Raw genomic sequence first — 15,037 nt, 5'->3', positions numbered from 1 at the left:
AACGGATTTGTTGTATCTTCAAAAGCCCTGGATCTATAGCCAGAACAATCCGCCATTACTGAAAGTGTGCTTTTTGTGAATAACTTCTAAACTAATAATGATATTAATGTGAATCCAATTGCTAATGGTTTGTTTTCAAGGTCAAATAATCTAAAAATAAAGATTAAATAAATGTAGGGCCATTATTTTTGGTGAAAATCAAAATATAGGGAGACTGAGGTGCTCTGTGGAAGTCTGTGCTCTCCAAGTGCTTTTCTAGTTGATCATGCATTCAGGTACCAGGAGCTGTTCTTGGTTGGGAACTAGAACCAAGTACAAATTCAGAGTGTTTCATGTTTCTTAAAAAGCGATTCGACCAACGCATCTTCTTTTTCCATTCCAAGTTACACATGTATGATTTATACATTGAAACGTTCTAATCAACATTTATGCAAAGCACCTTAAGTTCAAGTCAAACAATGAAGACAACTTCTATGATGCCATATTACTTATGTCTTTTTTTAGTCCAGATGAGAAATGACATCCTGTGCATTAAATGGCTAGCATAGCTCGTGGCAATAGCTAATCAGGAAACCTGGTATCAAATAACATGGGCTGAAATACATAATTACCTTTGGCATGATTTACATTATCTAAAGGCAGCATTTCATAGATAAAGCAAAAAGGAACATTTTAATTCATCTATATGCAATATGATAATAGCAAAGATGAAATGACAGTGCTTTGTTGTGTAATATGGTAGCGTTTGCAACAATTCATATTTATTCATCATTATTCATGTTGTGCTCTATTTTAGTACACACCTTCACTTGTATGACGATCCCTGAATGCAGCTTTGGAATTAGAGTAGCCTTCAATTTCATGGACGGATGAGGCGCGCCTCATGCTGTTCATGCTGCCTCTTGGAAAAGTGTTTGATAGGGTTGCAGCGGTCAGTTGGGGTTCAGTCTGGTACAGATGCTCCCAAGGCAGTTTAGGAGAATAATGGTTTAGAGGCTCAGGACCAATAGTAGTGTGGGAGGAATGGCGGCTGGAGCTTATGAGGCAATGTTTGTCGTTGTCCTCAACGGGACTGCAAATGCTCTTGGTAGGTGAGGGGACGTGCTGCAGGGCCACTGAGTCCTCGTTCTCTTTGGGTGAGTCTACCATCACAGCATCTGGGTCCTCCTGTGGAAGAGACTGCTTGTTGGTATTCATTAGGCTCAAAGCAGCCTGGCGGAAGCGGAAGAATCTACTCCTCCCTAAAGATTGGGGGGGAAAAAATATGGGTTGTTACATTTTTTGTGAACTGTCCTGAAAAGTAAAAACATCTTTAAAAAGAGGGGGAAAAAAGCGTTGAATCTTTTTCTAACAAATGAAAAATGAAATAAGAAAAGATTCATTCTTAATTCTTAATTTCCAAAATATAAGATATATCTGCTGAAATGTATACATCTAAAGTCTATAACATAGATACATCGTACTCCAAAAAATTGTCTTATTTCTTTTATCCTTTTTTATTTATTATTATTATTATTATTATTATTTAATGTTTCTTTTATTTGTCTTTTACTTAATTTATTTTTATTAGTAATACACTTTATTTTCATTATTATAATATATAAATATATTGTTTTGTTTATTATTTTAGCTCATTATTTGCTCACCTACATACCTGTCTCAGATGATGTTTTGTTCCGATAAAAAAATAAAAAGTTCAAAAAAACAAAAGATTCATTCAACCTAAAATATGAATGGATGTGAATGGAAAAATTGAATAACAAAATGTATAGGTATGTAAATTAAATCCCACAAAAGAAATCCAATTGTTGACACAACTTTAGAAATGACAAAGGTTGTCAATAACCAGTGACGAACACGCGTCATTCAGTTGTAACTTATTTTTTACACGATATATCGGTCGACTCTTTTTTTCGGTGTGTAAAAAAATAAATTGGAAAAATAGTGTGGCCCTCCTGGAGTTCAGTCATGTCTGCCAATAATTAAGAACATTCTGGTTTATGTTACTCAACATCATTATAAACTTTTTAATATCAAATAAATCATCCATCTGATGTCCTTACTGTATTTCTCGCCTGGAGAATATGGTTAAAATTTTTAATTATCAAAACAATGTTCAACTGAGCATTTAAGAGGATCAGTGCATTCAAGGATGAAAATGAATCAATAGAGATTTTACATATTGCAATGTATCTCCTTTCAGTTTCTATTAGCATTAGAAAGAATACAGAATTGATTTCTTATGGCTCCTTGATTTGAAACAGGAAACCAATTTGTGTACAAAAGGCACATTTTCAAAATGGACAGAGGAGAAATTGACCTTGGCATAAACTGAAAGTTTTCAGTTCTCTTAGACCAGAGGTGGGCAAACTTTTTGACTCGGCCACAATGGGTTCTAAAATTTGACAGAGGGGCCTGGCCAGGAACAGATGGATGGAGTGTTTGTGTGAACTAAACTAAACTAAATGACATGCAAAACCCATTACATGAAATAATTTGGCCTTTTACAGGTAGCATTACAGGGAAAAGGTAAAAATGAATCAGGTTTAATTATAATAAAATTTCATTTAATGATATAATTTGAACAAGTTCGGCGGGCCGGATTAAATAGCCCCGGGCCTTGGTTTGCCCATGCTTGTCTTAGACTGTGAGCCCTGCCTCATATTTTTTCAGTGCCCTCCATAGAAAACAGCATTTGCCATCTGTTTCCATTCCCTGGCCAAATGTGCTGAGGTTATGACTATAGTTGCTTACAATAGAGCTGTGGAGAGAAATGGTTTCATATCCTGAGTTATGATCGGCCTCCCAGTCTCTGCTTCCAGGGAAACATCTGTATGTCATCTGTACTATTGCCTTGTTCCTTATAGCACACCTATGGAATATGATTTATGGTTCTAATTTGGTTCCGTACAATTACTGTCAGAGTTGGTTAAGGAAAACGATTGTGGCATCACGCAAATACATTTAACAATTTTTTTAGAATCCATATTTTACTTAAATATATTTCACTTCCTCTGTTGAAATAAAAACAAGTTGGAGTAGATCTGCTGAAGAAGCTCGACAGGCCTCTTATTTTAGAAGTTAAAGAAGATTTTGAGAACCCACTGACAAAAAATGTACATGCTAGAATTATATTTATTCTGCAACTTCTTGAGAGATTATTTTTTATTTATGGTTAATCCAATCTGGATTTTCATTGCACAAAAATGCAATTGCTTAGTTATAATAATGAAATTAAAGCTAAGAATTAACAGTAATCTTATTGTTGTGGAACATTTTAAGTGAAAGTAAGTTCTTGTATTGAATAGTTCATATGCATTAAAGCATATGCTTTTGCATTAAGCAAGACTCTGCTCAAACATTAGTAACTATGGTCTCGGGTTTAGGACCTTGAAGGCATGTTGAGGTTGCAGAATGGTGTGTTCTCGGTGGATGCTCAGGGACAGAGGGATTACCCTCTTCCATGCTGAACCTTGTGTTCGATGATACCTGCAGGCTCATTGCCAGCTGTCAACAGCAGCTCATAATTAGACCCCCAATGCCCAAAAGTCACTTTTTATGGACAGCGATACAAAAATAATGGCTAGTTAATTTGAAGATGGTCTCCCTGGTGATTACAGGTAACATGATTATAAAAATAAATTGTGTCTAGGTTCCTTCTCTGACAATGAAATGGTTAGGGTTAGAGTCTTCAATGTGAAGGGAATCCCATTTGTAAGGGTGACAGAGTAAATTATGACCTAAATGCTGGTAAATCAACATATCTGTCGTACACAACTGGAAGAAATACAGAATTTGTGGTGTGGAGCTGGTCAGTAGCAAAAATAAAATTATTGGCATTTGTTTTAAACACCAATTGAAGTCAAAAGACATATTGCCTGAAATAATGTCTATTGCAGTCAAATGCATTGGTGTTATCTAAAGGTAATGACAGTAGTAAAGCCATGTTTTAGTTATGATGTGTGCATGTAGTCAAGGAAGAGCCTTTCTAACGTAAAGTCACATCATATGTTTATCCGGCCCATCCCACAGATCCCCCTGCTGCTGCACTGTCACAAGCAATCAGCGCTGACTAGCAATGCTGGCAACAGACACAGGCCCCTGCGCACGTATTCAAATACACAACCGCATACACGCTCACACACACACGCACGTGAATGTATGAACATGCTAAAATATGCACATACACAATGGCAGCACAAGCTGAATGCTGCGGCCTTGGAGGAATTCATGCTGAGTGAAGTGGATGGCTGAACTCCGGTCAGAGAAGAGATGCTGAGTGCTTCCAATCAGAGTGGAGTTTGAATGTCTCATTGACATTTACACCCACTGACTCACATCCAAATAAAAAATGAGAGCAGGGTACGTGCATGTACCGTATGTATACGCTGCTCCCTCAGAAGTCCGATGGAATGGTTAAGAATTGAACACGTTAAAGCAGGCCACAACCAAATATTAGGCACTGGTCCAGATTAATACAAGTTATTGATTCATTGGAGGTTACTATGAGCATGCCAAGGAATCAAAATGTGTAGTTCTTAATTAGTGCCTCACAGATTGCAGTCATACATTTAAGAGACTGACATTTGTTAGTGCGACAGGTGAATAATTATTTTATATAAAATGGTGCCATTAAAATTCAAAAAATAATAATTTTAATTTAATGTTAAAATATATGACAAGTGTGACAGATAAAGTGTTGTGCATAAGTACTAATATAAATATATATACTGTATATATATATATATATATAATAAAATACTTACTTTGATCGGATTTTGTGGGGGATGTTGGGCTTATCTTCTCTGTGAAGTTGTCACTCTCTTCGTCCACAACATAATCAAAATTTAAGATAAACATCATGACCACGCCATCTTCATTTTTCACTGGGATTATGTGAGTGCTGCACTGAAAATCAGTCCCTGAAACGGAGACAGAAAAAGTGTCAGAAAGAAGAAGTCATGTGTTATCCATCTGAATAATAATTTCTAAAGGGATTACTGTATTATAAAATCTCATTATTTGACCTTAATCTGCAGAATAAAGATTAAGAACTGACTCACCGCGTACAATCACAAACAGACATGTCATCGTAGAGACCTTTACTAACAATATTAATTAAACAAAAACATTTAAATGGCTAACATAATATTAATCAGAATAATCAATAAATGTATGGAATTCAAAGGTTAATCCCTGCATGTCAGAACAAATAAAGTAGCTGATATAACATAAGTAAGTATGTCACATGCCTGCTTGAGCCCCTACAGATGTACAACATATATTTGTCATAATTAGTACATTACAAGCTTGCAGAAGTGGAATGAATATGATACGAGAGCCAACCTATGGTAAAGACGACACAGTTTGGTAAAAATAGATCGAACAGACAGGACAGATTAAAAGCAATTCAGACGTGTAACTTGCAATGTTCTCATAAGATCGACTGGAACAGAGGATTGCGTGAAGCAGTGGAGCAAAAGACAATATGTGAGCTAAACTTAGTACTGAGGCCAGAATATCCCATTTCCTCTATTAGATTTCTTATTGCTGTGTTATTGAAAGCAATTGATGCCTGCAGGCTCAACTGCCCACCGATAAATGTTCCTGCTCTTCCACTGCTATACAGTCATGGTAGCACATCAACCTGAACAATTCGGGTACGGGACTAAAGTGTTTTTCACCTATTTGTTAATTACTCTAATTTGTATCTCATGATATGTAAAAAGGTTTAGATTATTTTCAGTAGCTGTGTTTATCCTCAGACTCCTTCAAACGATTAACCCTGACTGTCCTTTGTGTCTCCGTGTTGGTCTGTCTGGCTTGTGTTGCTCCTACTCATAGAGGACACATATTACCAGCGTTCATTTTAATCTCTGCAGGGCTCATAGACACCCTGCCAGCAGCAATCATTAGCAGTAGTCTTGCTGTCTGACTAAATATAACAAGCTCAGTCTGCCTAAACATGCCAGAGTTCTGTTGGAAGGACTTCTGGATCAAAACTCCCAGAAGTAATGTTGGCTCATCACCACTCACAAAAAAATAATATGATTTGAATCCAATGAAAAACATCATTAAAACAAGAGTTTAAGGAGATACAGGTAGAAATAAATGTTTTCAGCGGTATGATGCAAATTAGTGGGAATAAACAGCAATCCACAAACCTATGTGTATGCTTTATGTGGATAATACGACCATCAGATGTGTGCTCAACAGCTTCTTGCCAAGTGTCATGGGTGGTTATGATATATTGTAAAGTAGAAGAGTGGTGCTTAGAGTCTTTCCCTAGAAAATCCCCTTTTCATAAAAAGGCGCTTCCCTGCATTTCCCTGAAATCATTTACTTAATTCTGCAATGCCCCTTTTATAAAAGACGGGGGGAAAAAATATTTTGAAAATATGCTCATTTCTCACAATGAAGGAAAAGGTACAGTATAGAGCACAGCAGATGAGAGTTGAGTGTAGGAAGACATACCAGAGTTCTGTTGATTCCCCCTTTGCTGCACTGCTCAGATATTCAGGTGCAGCAGATCTAAGTTTTCAGTCAGATGTTGTATTTATAGAGCAAAAACCAGAGCATTGAGTCAGGGTTCTGTCAATGAATAGTTTAGACTACACAAGCATATGCTTCAGTTCTATCAGCTGAAGAAATTATGAAATTAAAAGGACAAAATAGAAACAAAAATTCTCACCTTAAAAGGTGAGAATAAGAAGCTGCATATAACTGCAGTGATCGAGTGGATTTTATATTGAGCCATGCACTACAGCAAAGATTCAGCAGAAATATTTCTGGCCTGGAATATACCACACCAGATGGGGAAACAATGGTCATGCATAAAGGCTAAACCGTGGGGGGTCTTCTCTCATCTGGCCCCCTGCTGAATGTCACCTCTACCAGAATGGATCAATGGAAGGATGCAGCTGCACTGTTAAATCAGCAGAGACTGTGCAGCACCACTTTCTTCTAATAACAGTGTATCATCATATTCTTGATTATTTAGCAAACTGATGAATTTGGCCACAGTGTTCTTCACCTGGTGAGCCCCATGAAGAGAACAAGCAGTGATCAACAACTTTCCGTGTCATTCGTGACTTCAAACAAAAGGTGAGAGCCCATTGAAGGCATCATGGTGTGGAAAATAAAGTGAACCCTAAGCTTTGATCTGATTTTCTCCCAATTTATGATGAACCTTAATTCATATAAACCTTATGCACTAATTGATATCCAAAGCATCCCATCATGCTTTGTAATTCATTCAACTAATTGTTTATGATGTGAGAACATTTTGGCTATTTAAGAGGATTTAGGCAAAATAAAACTTTGTAAGAAATAAACATTGTATTTTATATGAGCAAAATAATGTAGTATATGAGGAATTATAATAAGAGCTGAAACCAAATGACATCAGTTAAAGTTGATACAATTAAAATTCGTGTCAAATAATTAAATTCCAACCATAAAATACATAAAACTAGAAAACGACAATCAGAGATTGCAGACCCTCGCCTCCAAAAGACTATTCGATCTTGTGAGACAGTAAATGGGATCAGAGGGGCCAAACCTGCTCTCGCTTGCTGCTCCGGAACGTACTACAAGACTCCTTCTGGACTCTTTTTCCCATCATGCCATTCGTGTCCCTCCCTCTTAAAGTGACAGTTTACAGCACAGGCACAATTCCAGATGTAAAAATAATTCTAGAATTTGGATCCAGATCCGGATCAACGCCATTCTCGGGGAGGACCGAGCCACGGACAGAACCTTGCTTGTGTAAAAATTTCAAGTCGATTGGGTTACTAGTTTTTGCGTTATGCGCTCGGACAGACAAACAGACAAACAAACAGACAAACAAACATACAGACAAGTGCACCCAATTGAAATACCCTCGCCTCCTCTTCGGCGAGGGTAAAAATACTTCTAGAATCTGGATCCAGATCCGGATCAACGCCATTCTCGGGGAGGACCGAGCCACGGACCGAACCTTGCTTGTGTACAAATTTCAAGTCGATTGGGTTACTAGTTTTTGAGTTATGCGCTCGGACAGACAAACAAACAGACAAACAGACAAATAGACAAATGCACCCAATTGCAATACCCTCGCCTCCCCTTCGGCGAGGGTAATAAAATAAAAACTGAATCGTGTTTGACAGATCCCATTTTCTACATCTTAGATGTCGCCCCCTGTTGACTGACAAATTGCCTTGGCAGATGCGACTCCTCAGCTGCGGTGTCACACCAAAACAGACAGACAAAGCCACAAAGCCAGCGTCTTTTACAGGCTCTGGACAAAGACGTCTGGGTTTGTAAAATGTCACCCCCCCCCCCCCGCTAACATCAATCACAATGTATTCTAAAGTCATCCAAATGATTTTCTAGTATCTTCACAATTCACAAGTGGAGGGTTTTGCTTTTTGTACCTCTTTGGTTAATTAGGTCTTGTAGTATTTGATTTTTTTTGTTTTAAATCAGTTTTCCTCCTTGTCAATATTTTCACTTTATTAGTTTGACTGATACGGCCCAGCTGCTCTCCATCACATTGAAAAGCACCACTTCACACTTCATACATGTCACTGGCATATCCAGTCCTCACGGTGTTGGAGAGACTTCATTGCACTGCAGCAGAGCAGGGCTTTAATACAAAGGATAAGCTTCTGGGAGACATAATGGAAAAGGTATTAATTCTAAATTGGTCTGTAGATGAAGCCAATGTGTCCAATAACATTATGTATGCACCAAAGATTATGTACATATAAAAAAATGTCAAGTCACCACCATCTATTGCATTCTGTGCACTGAATTTAACATTATGCTGCTATGCTTTTTGCAATTTCATTTTTACAAATATGAGTTGTAATCGCTTAAAACATAGTTCCAACTGTTTTAAGTGACTCCAACCTACTATTCCTCTGCAACACTTGACCTAGTACAAGCATGGATGCTAGACATGATTAACATCATCGGCAGCGAAACAGTTTGCACCAGTGTGTTCATTAATTCCCTCACCTTCAGACAAGGTGTTTCCCATATGGCCATGAAATGTTCATGTTTACACGTGCATTAAGACTTACTTTATTTTCATGATGGAAATTCCATCACTCTCGATTCTATTTCCATCATCAATTATTAAAACACTGCTGATTAATGAAGCTATCCTTTGGGCATTGTTACAATGGTGATTCAATGGTCATACAACATTGTGGTGAAATTGTGAGAGTTCCTAATGATGCATCGCTGTTTACATTAGTAGAAGTTATGCTTAGTAGTATCTATTAATTTTCCTTATTCCAAAAGGAGAAGTCATTTCTGCTATTAGATTTTTAGATATCAGGTCTCATTAATCTGCAGATCATGATTGAGGTCAATTTGCTTTATGCTGATTTTTACTTTTGTATCTTTCCTCCAACAACTGCAGCTCTTTAACAGTGCGACCCCGGATACTTTCTGGTTGTACGTCTTGCATAATGAAATCTGACATGTTTCTCGTTCAGGCTATTCTGCCTAAGCCAATACACAACGTTACTGGGGCATAGCCAATCAGGACTGGGGCATGCAGGAAGAGGCCATGCAAGCTAACCCTTTGTTTAGAGTCCCTCGGCCTTGTGGCCATATCTCGCCTTAGTAAAACTCCTCTAAGCCGGGCAGCCTGGCCCAATTTCAGCTTCAATCAGCATCTCCACAGCCATCAGGGATAGTTAGATACTACGACTCATACTATATTTAATTTGGCATTTATCTGTTCATGACATTTTACTTCGTGATTGTTTATTGTATTTACTTTAATTGTAAATTGTGATCCACAGTAAGAATTGAAGTAGCAGATTAACAAAAATATATAAGCATGAAGACATTGCCTGCTCCATCAGGATCCTTTGAGATAAAAATAGCTCAAGTATGAACAGTCGTATCCAATAAAAAGTGAGACCTATAGTCTTTAATGGTCTATCTGCTCCTCTCCTCTACCGATACTCTAAATCCACATTAATCCATTATTTAATAAACATGCAAATTGTCATGAATGAAGGTGATACTAATAACTTTGAGATGGAAAGTGTCTGGGCTCTTCTTTTAATTTGCTATGTTTACTTAGACTAGCTGATTTTATCTTTCACACATGAAACCTGACGAAGGAAGCTTTGCATGCGCTTCACCTTTTACTCCGACACTTGAGGCCTGAGTGTGATGAAACATTGATGTGCTCTTTTGGAGAGTAGTCATCCAAGGGTCCTGCAGTGTACCTTGTGCACTGTAGACACTCTGCATTGCCTGGTTCCCCTGCCAGCAGACCCTCAGTGAGGGCACACGACCCTTCAGTCCCCTCTGCAGGGAGTCACCGATGAAACCTTACACCCATGCACACCACATGTCCCAGATCATTCAGCACGTTTCACTAAGCTACTGCTGTTACGTAGCCATTATCCATTTAACTGCTCTCTGCACGGTGTCGGCTTCCTTTTGTTAACACTCATTCAGGTACAAAGTATTATTACACCCTGTGGAACAGGATAGCTTTGCAAAGCCATCAAGGGAAAGCATTTACGTGTCATTGTTGGAGGCAGAGTGCAGTATCGCCTGGTTGTTCACATAGAAATGAAACAAAGTGTCTCCATTTGCTAAAGGCCTCTGCTCCCGTGGTGCCCTTTGTTCCACTACTTTTTATTTTGAAGCATGCACATGAAAAGAGTCAAAACTTTGTTGCTCCTGTCCTGATGTCACACGTTCGTTTCTCCTTCAGATCGCAACCTTTTTTTTAAGTTTGCCCATTGCTGTTATGGACAGAAGAGAAAAACCAAATGGTACTCTTTCACATTACGACCCCTCGAAACAAACTTGCTGTTTTATCCTATATTCTTTTTTAACATGCTCATGTGATTTGTGAAGAAGGTGCATGGCAAATGCGGGAGGTTAATATAAAGGATTAGCAAATTGGCATGAGGACTGACAGCTAGAAACCCAGTTAAGAGCGGAAACATTGAATGAAGCTGCTCCCCACCCATCAACATCATTTGAAGAGACTTGAATCAATAAGGCCATTGTTCTCAAGGATGCCATGAATCTTTCATCCCCCTACATTGGAAGTGTGTGGATTGTGTCCTCCATACAGTTTAATGCATTTACTATGTAATATGCTCATTCCTAGTCACTGCACTGTCAGTCTTGACATCTTTATTCATGAGCACACACGCTCAGTGTAAATACCTCTGAGGAGTATTAATTGTGTCTTAAAGCTGCATTGCACGCCAGGGACGATTGCAAAGAGACAGAAAGCAAAGATTATGCTTGAAGGTTTCTGTAGCTCTTATTTCCTACACTCTAAACACTACAAAGGCTTATTATATTGTGATGGAGTACAGCACATGCATGCAAGAGGACAGGGAAATTAATTAAGTACAAAATCTGGCTTGTCTAAAAGCAAGCTGTTCATGCTCTTGCAAACAGACCCTGGAGTGTTTTGTGCAATTGTCTTGCAGGTTTTTGAAAAAAAAATATATATATATATATAAATATATATATAAAAAAATAGCAGCTGGCTCTTTGCTTCTCTGATTAGCAACAAAGCTAAATAAAACATTGGGGTTGAGAGCTGCTGAAGGTAGTTTAAACATGTATGGCTTAGAACCAAAGCAAAGTCACAATTAAAAATTAACACCCTTGCTCCTTATGATTAAATAAAGTGTTGCATCTCTTGTTTTCCAGCTTCTCATATACAGTGGTTTGTACATGCCCTAAGTAAAGCATGCGAGCTCCAAACAGCAGTGTTGGTGCATTAAAACAGCATGTTCTTATTCTGTCGTTCTATAAGGGTACAGCTTTAGGTTGATTTGGCACAGATATGTCCCGTTGACCATGAGAAACCATGTGAACGCGTGGCAGGTGGTGGTCAATCCGGGGATTTATGCCACTGAGAAGCATCATCGTCACCAGATTTTTTTAATGTCACCCAGTCACATGATGTTATGAAATAAGGCATGTGCCAAAAACCATAATTCCACTGTCTTCAGCGTGTTCTCACATGAAGCCTGTGACTGGTGTATTTAATACCCTCGGTACTTGTCTCCTCTATAAGACATACAACCAAAACATTCATATACTGTAATACAAATCAAAATACACAACTTCAACTCTTTTCTACTTTGTTTGTTTGAAGTGGGTATCATATGCAAAAACATGTTGACTTTTGTTTTGCACTTGACATATCTAATCATAATCCTTCTTATGTATTAAGAGGATCAAAGTTATTTATATTTATCTGCACAGGGGTGTTTTATTAGCATTTCAGAGCTGACGACTTCCATTCCAACCCTCTGTTAAGAGCAACGTCTGAAACACATCTTGTAACTTGCTCTTGCTGGTCAGTGACAGAGTGGCAGATCACATAATGGGATAGACAATGTAAGGAGAATCACATATCAAATAAAAAACCCCTCTTGGCTTACAGGCATGCTGTGACAGCCCCACTTCTGTTCTAAGACACTGACTCACCATCCTTGCGGTGATAGGTGATCTCCACCTTGCGCTCCTCTGACCCGAGTACAGCCTGGGACACGTGGCTGATGGCATCTTTGCTGGTCAGGTCACCATGGAGGAAGTCACAGGTACACGGCTTCTGCATGATGTCTGATCTTGAGAAGCCTGTCATCTCGCAAAAGCCATCGTTGCAGTATATGATAGCACAGTTCTCCACCCTGGCATTGGCTATGACAAATTTACGGTCTGCATGAAAAGATACGAGTCAGTGCAAGCAACCCACCAAAAATAGAAATAAAAATCCTTCAGCAGTGCCATTGTTTTACTTACAGATAGTAACTCAGTACATATGCATTGAAATAGTTTTGTCTCTGACTTTGTCCAGCAAAACGTGTATGAAAAACGACACATTTATCATCCAAATGGGATGGAACAACTGTGGCCCAGTATAAACTCACATATTCCTATTAATGCCAATTTAATCTAAACATTCTCTTTGTGTGAAAATTCAGAAAACACTTACTCTGACCCTCGAATTTCCGAATAATTAATCCAAGGAAGGTGTTCTGTGGCGCAACGTGACCTCTTCTTACAGGCATGATTACGCGCGGAATATCCCGCAGAAGCGCCTTTATGAATCAATCCCGAAGTTAAAGACGCGGCTTCGTTCACCACAGACCATCGTCCACGCGAACACTCTCCCCCCACTTTAAATGACCTTCCCACTTCGCGGAGGAGTTCTTCAGCCTGCTTGTATGCCTGAGCACGCAAATGGCACCTCGCCGAAACGCACGGATACGGGGAGGATTGCCTCTGGTTCGCAAAGCATTTCGCGTCGATGACGGTCGATCCACTCCTGACGCCTTCTGTGCTGCTGCGTGGGGCGGATCGTGTTGATATGCCAGGGGGTGTGACGTTGCGCCAAGGGGGCTTAGTTCGCTTCACCTCAGCCTTCCGCACTGAGCCCGCGCATCGGAATATGCGCTCATTTGAAATGTAATGCGCTATGGGATGTTGTCCTGTATGAGAAACAGTGACTGCACACTTTAAGTAGGGTGGTTTTAAAATCCTGCCATGGAAGTGGTCTGCTGATCATGTGCTGTTTTGCATTCGAACAGTACAATGACCCAGCCAGAACTCTGGGACCACAAGCCTCCACGTTGGCAGCTCATTATTACCATTATGTCATTGCACATAAAAGCAATGAGAGTTTGACCATGAAAACCGACCCGGACAACTAAGATTCACGTTGGTGTCATTATTAGTTTGATAGTTTTTCCGAGTAAAATTCTATTTCACCAATGTGAATGATTCATCGACTAAATGATTCATGCATACTCCTGTGTCTGTGATGCATCCACTGATGCTGCTAGATTAAGTACGCCCCGCGACAGGCTGGCGACGTGTCCGGAGTGTACCCCGCCTCTCTCCTGTAGCAGATAAAGAGGCTATAGACAAGATGATTGACGTCTATTACATCTTTGCAGCAGGTACCACCGCACAGCTTCAGAGGTTTTGTGGAGTCCATGCCTCAATGGAATTGTGGAATCAGCTCAGCTCTTTTGGCTCTGACAAAGATTTAGGCCTGTGCTTAGCATGTTGTGACTGATTGGTGTAATTTTATTCATGGCACTAGTTCCATACTTAAATTATTCTTATTATTTTTTTCATCTTGGGAATCCCACAAGCTGATTTAAGATCACATACAACAGGGAAGGCAGCCTGTGGCGAGTTTCACTGAGCGCTGTCCGTGGTCCTGTAGTTCCAGGAACGTTCTGTTTCCTGAGGGAGCTGCCGATAAATCTGAAATATCACTTGATATTTTGTTCACTTTCATGGAATTTTCATAAATATAATTTCTACTAATCTGAAAAGATTATAGGAAACAGCAACAATTAAAGTATTTAACAGTCTCCAGTTAAGCGAGGCTTCTGAGCCACACCAGCAGGAGAGCCCACAGCTCTCAGATTTTGAAGTCTCTCCATTGGCTCCCCGTCATTTTGTAATAAAAAAAAATCAGAGCTCTTCATGGAGGCTCATCCAGCTCTACAACTTTGCACCTAGTCTGAGGTCCTCAGGTCGGACACTGCTGATGGTTCCTCAGACACGGGACTAAACTAGAGGAGGCAGATCCATTAAAGTGCCCCCCCCCCCCCTCCCCATCTCTGGAATGACAGGCCTTTGAGGACTAGCACACTTTGATTGTATGTATTTTACTGTAATTTTATTTTTTGGTTCCTTTCATGGTTCCTGTGAAGCACTTTGTGTCTGTGAAAAGTGCTATATAAATAAAGATTACTTACTTACTATATGCATAATACAGAAGTAGCAGTCTTGACACATCTGTTTCTATATTTCAGCTCAAGCGTCATCGCCCATCTGTCCAATTAAGACTGATGAACATACTGAATGAATGCATAAACAGAAACATGATCGCATCTTGGGATAGTACTTGTGATGAATATAAAGATGACCTGAGTATTTATGTGTATTTAACAAATCACCACTTAATATTTATTGTGTTGCTAGTTTATGAATCAAACGACAAGGCCATATTATCACACAAGTGCTCTAT

At 39.2% G+C, this 15,037-nt stretch overlaps 1 protein-coding gene across 1 annotated transcript in view; it reads right to left on the bottom strand.

The window, feature by feature from the left end:
* The window catches only part of kcnh7 (potassium channel, voltage gated eag related subfamily H, member 7), a 31,939-nt gene extending 18,878 nt beyond the window's left edge, over positions 1-13,061 (bottom strand). Inside the window, exons 1-4 of the mRNA XM_068756902.1 lie at positions 12,986-13,061; positions 12,478-12,708; positions 4,767-4,922; positions 804-1,241 (exon numbers count right to left, since the gene is read on the bottom strand). Of these exons, the coding sequence (XP_068613003.1) occupies positions 804-1,241; positions 4,767-4,922; positions 12,478-12,708; positions 12,986-13,061 (901 nt within the window). The remainder of the gene's footprint in view (positions 1-803; positions 1,242-4,766; positions 4,923-12,477; positions 12,709-12,985) is intronic.
* Positions 13,062-15,037: the final 1,976 nt, after the last annotated feature.

This window comes from Brachionichthys hirsutus, unplaced genomic scaffold, assembly GCF_040956055.1.
Source record: "Brachionichthys hirsutus isolate HB-005 unplaced genomic scaffold, CSIRO-AGI_Bhir_v1 contig_790, whole genome shotgun sequence".
Lineage (NCBI taxonomy): Eukaryota > Metazoa > Chordata > Actinopteri > Lophiiformes > Brachionichthyidae > Brachionichthys > Brachionichthys hirsutus.
This window is presented reverse-complemented; position numbering and strand designations above follow the sequence as displayed.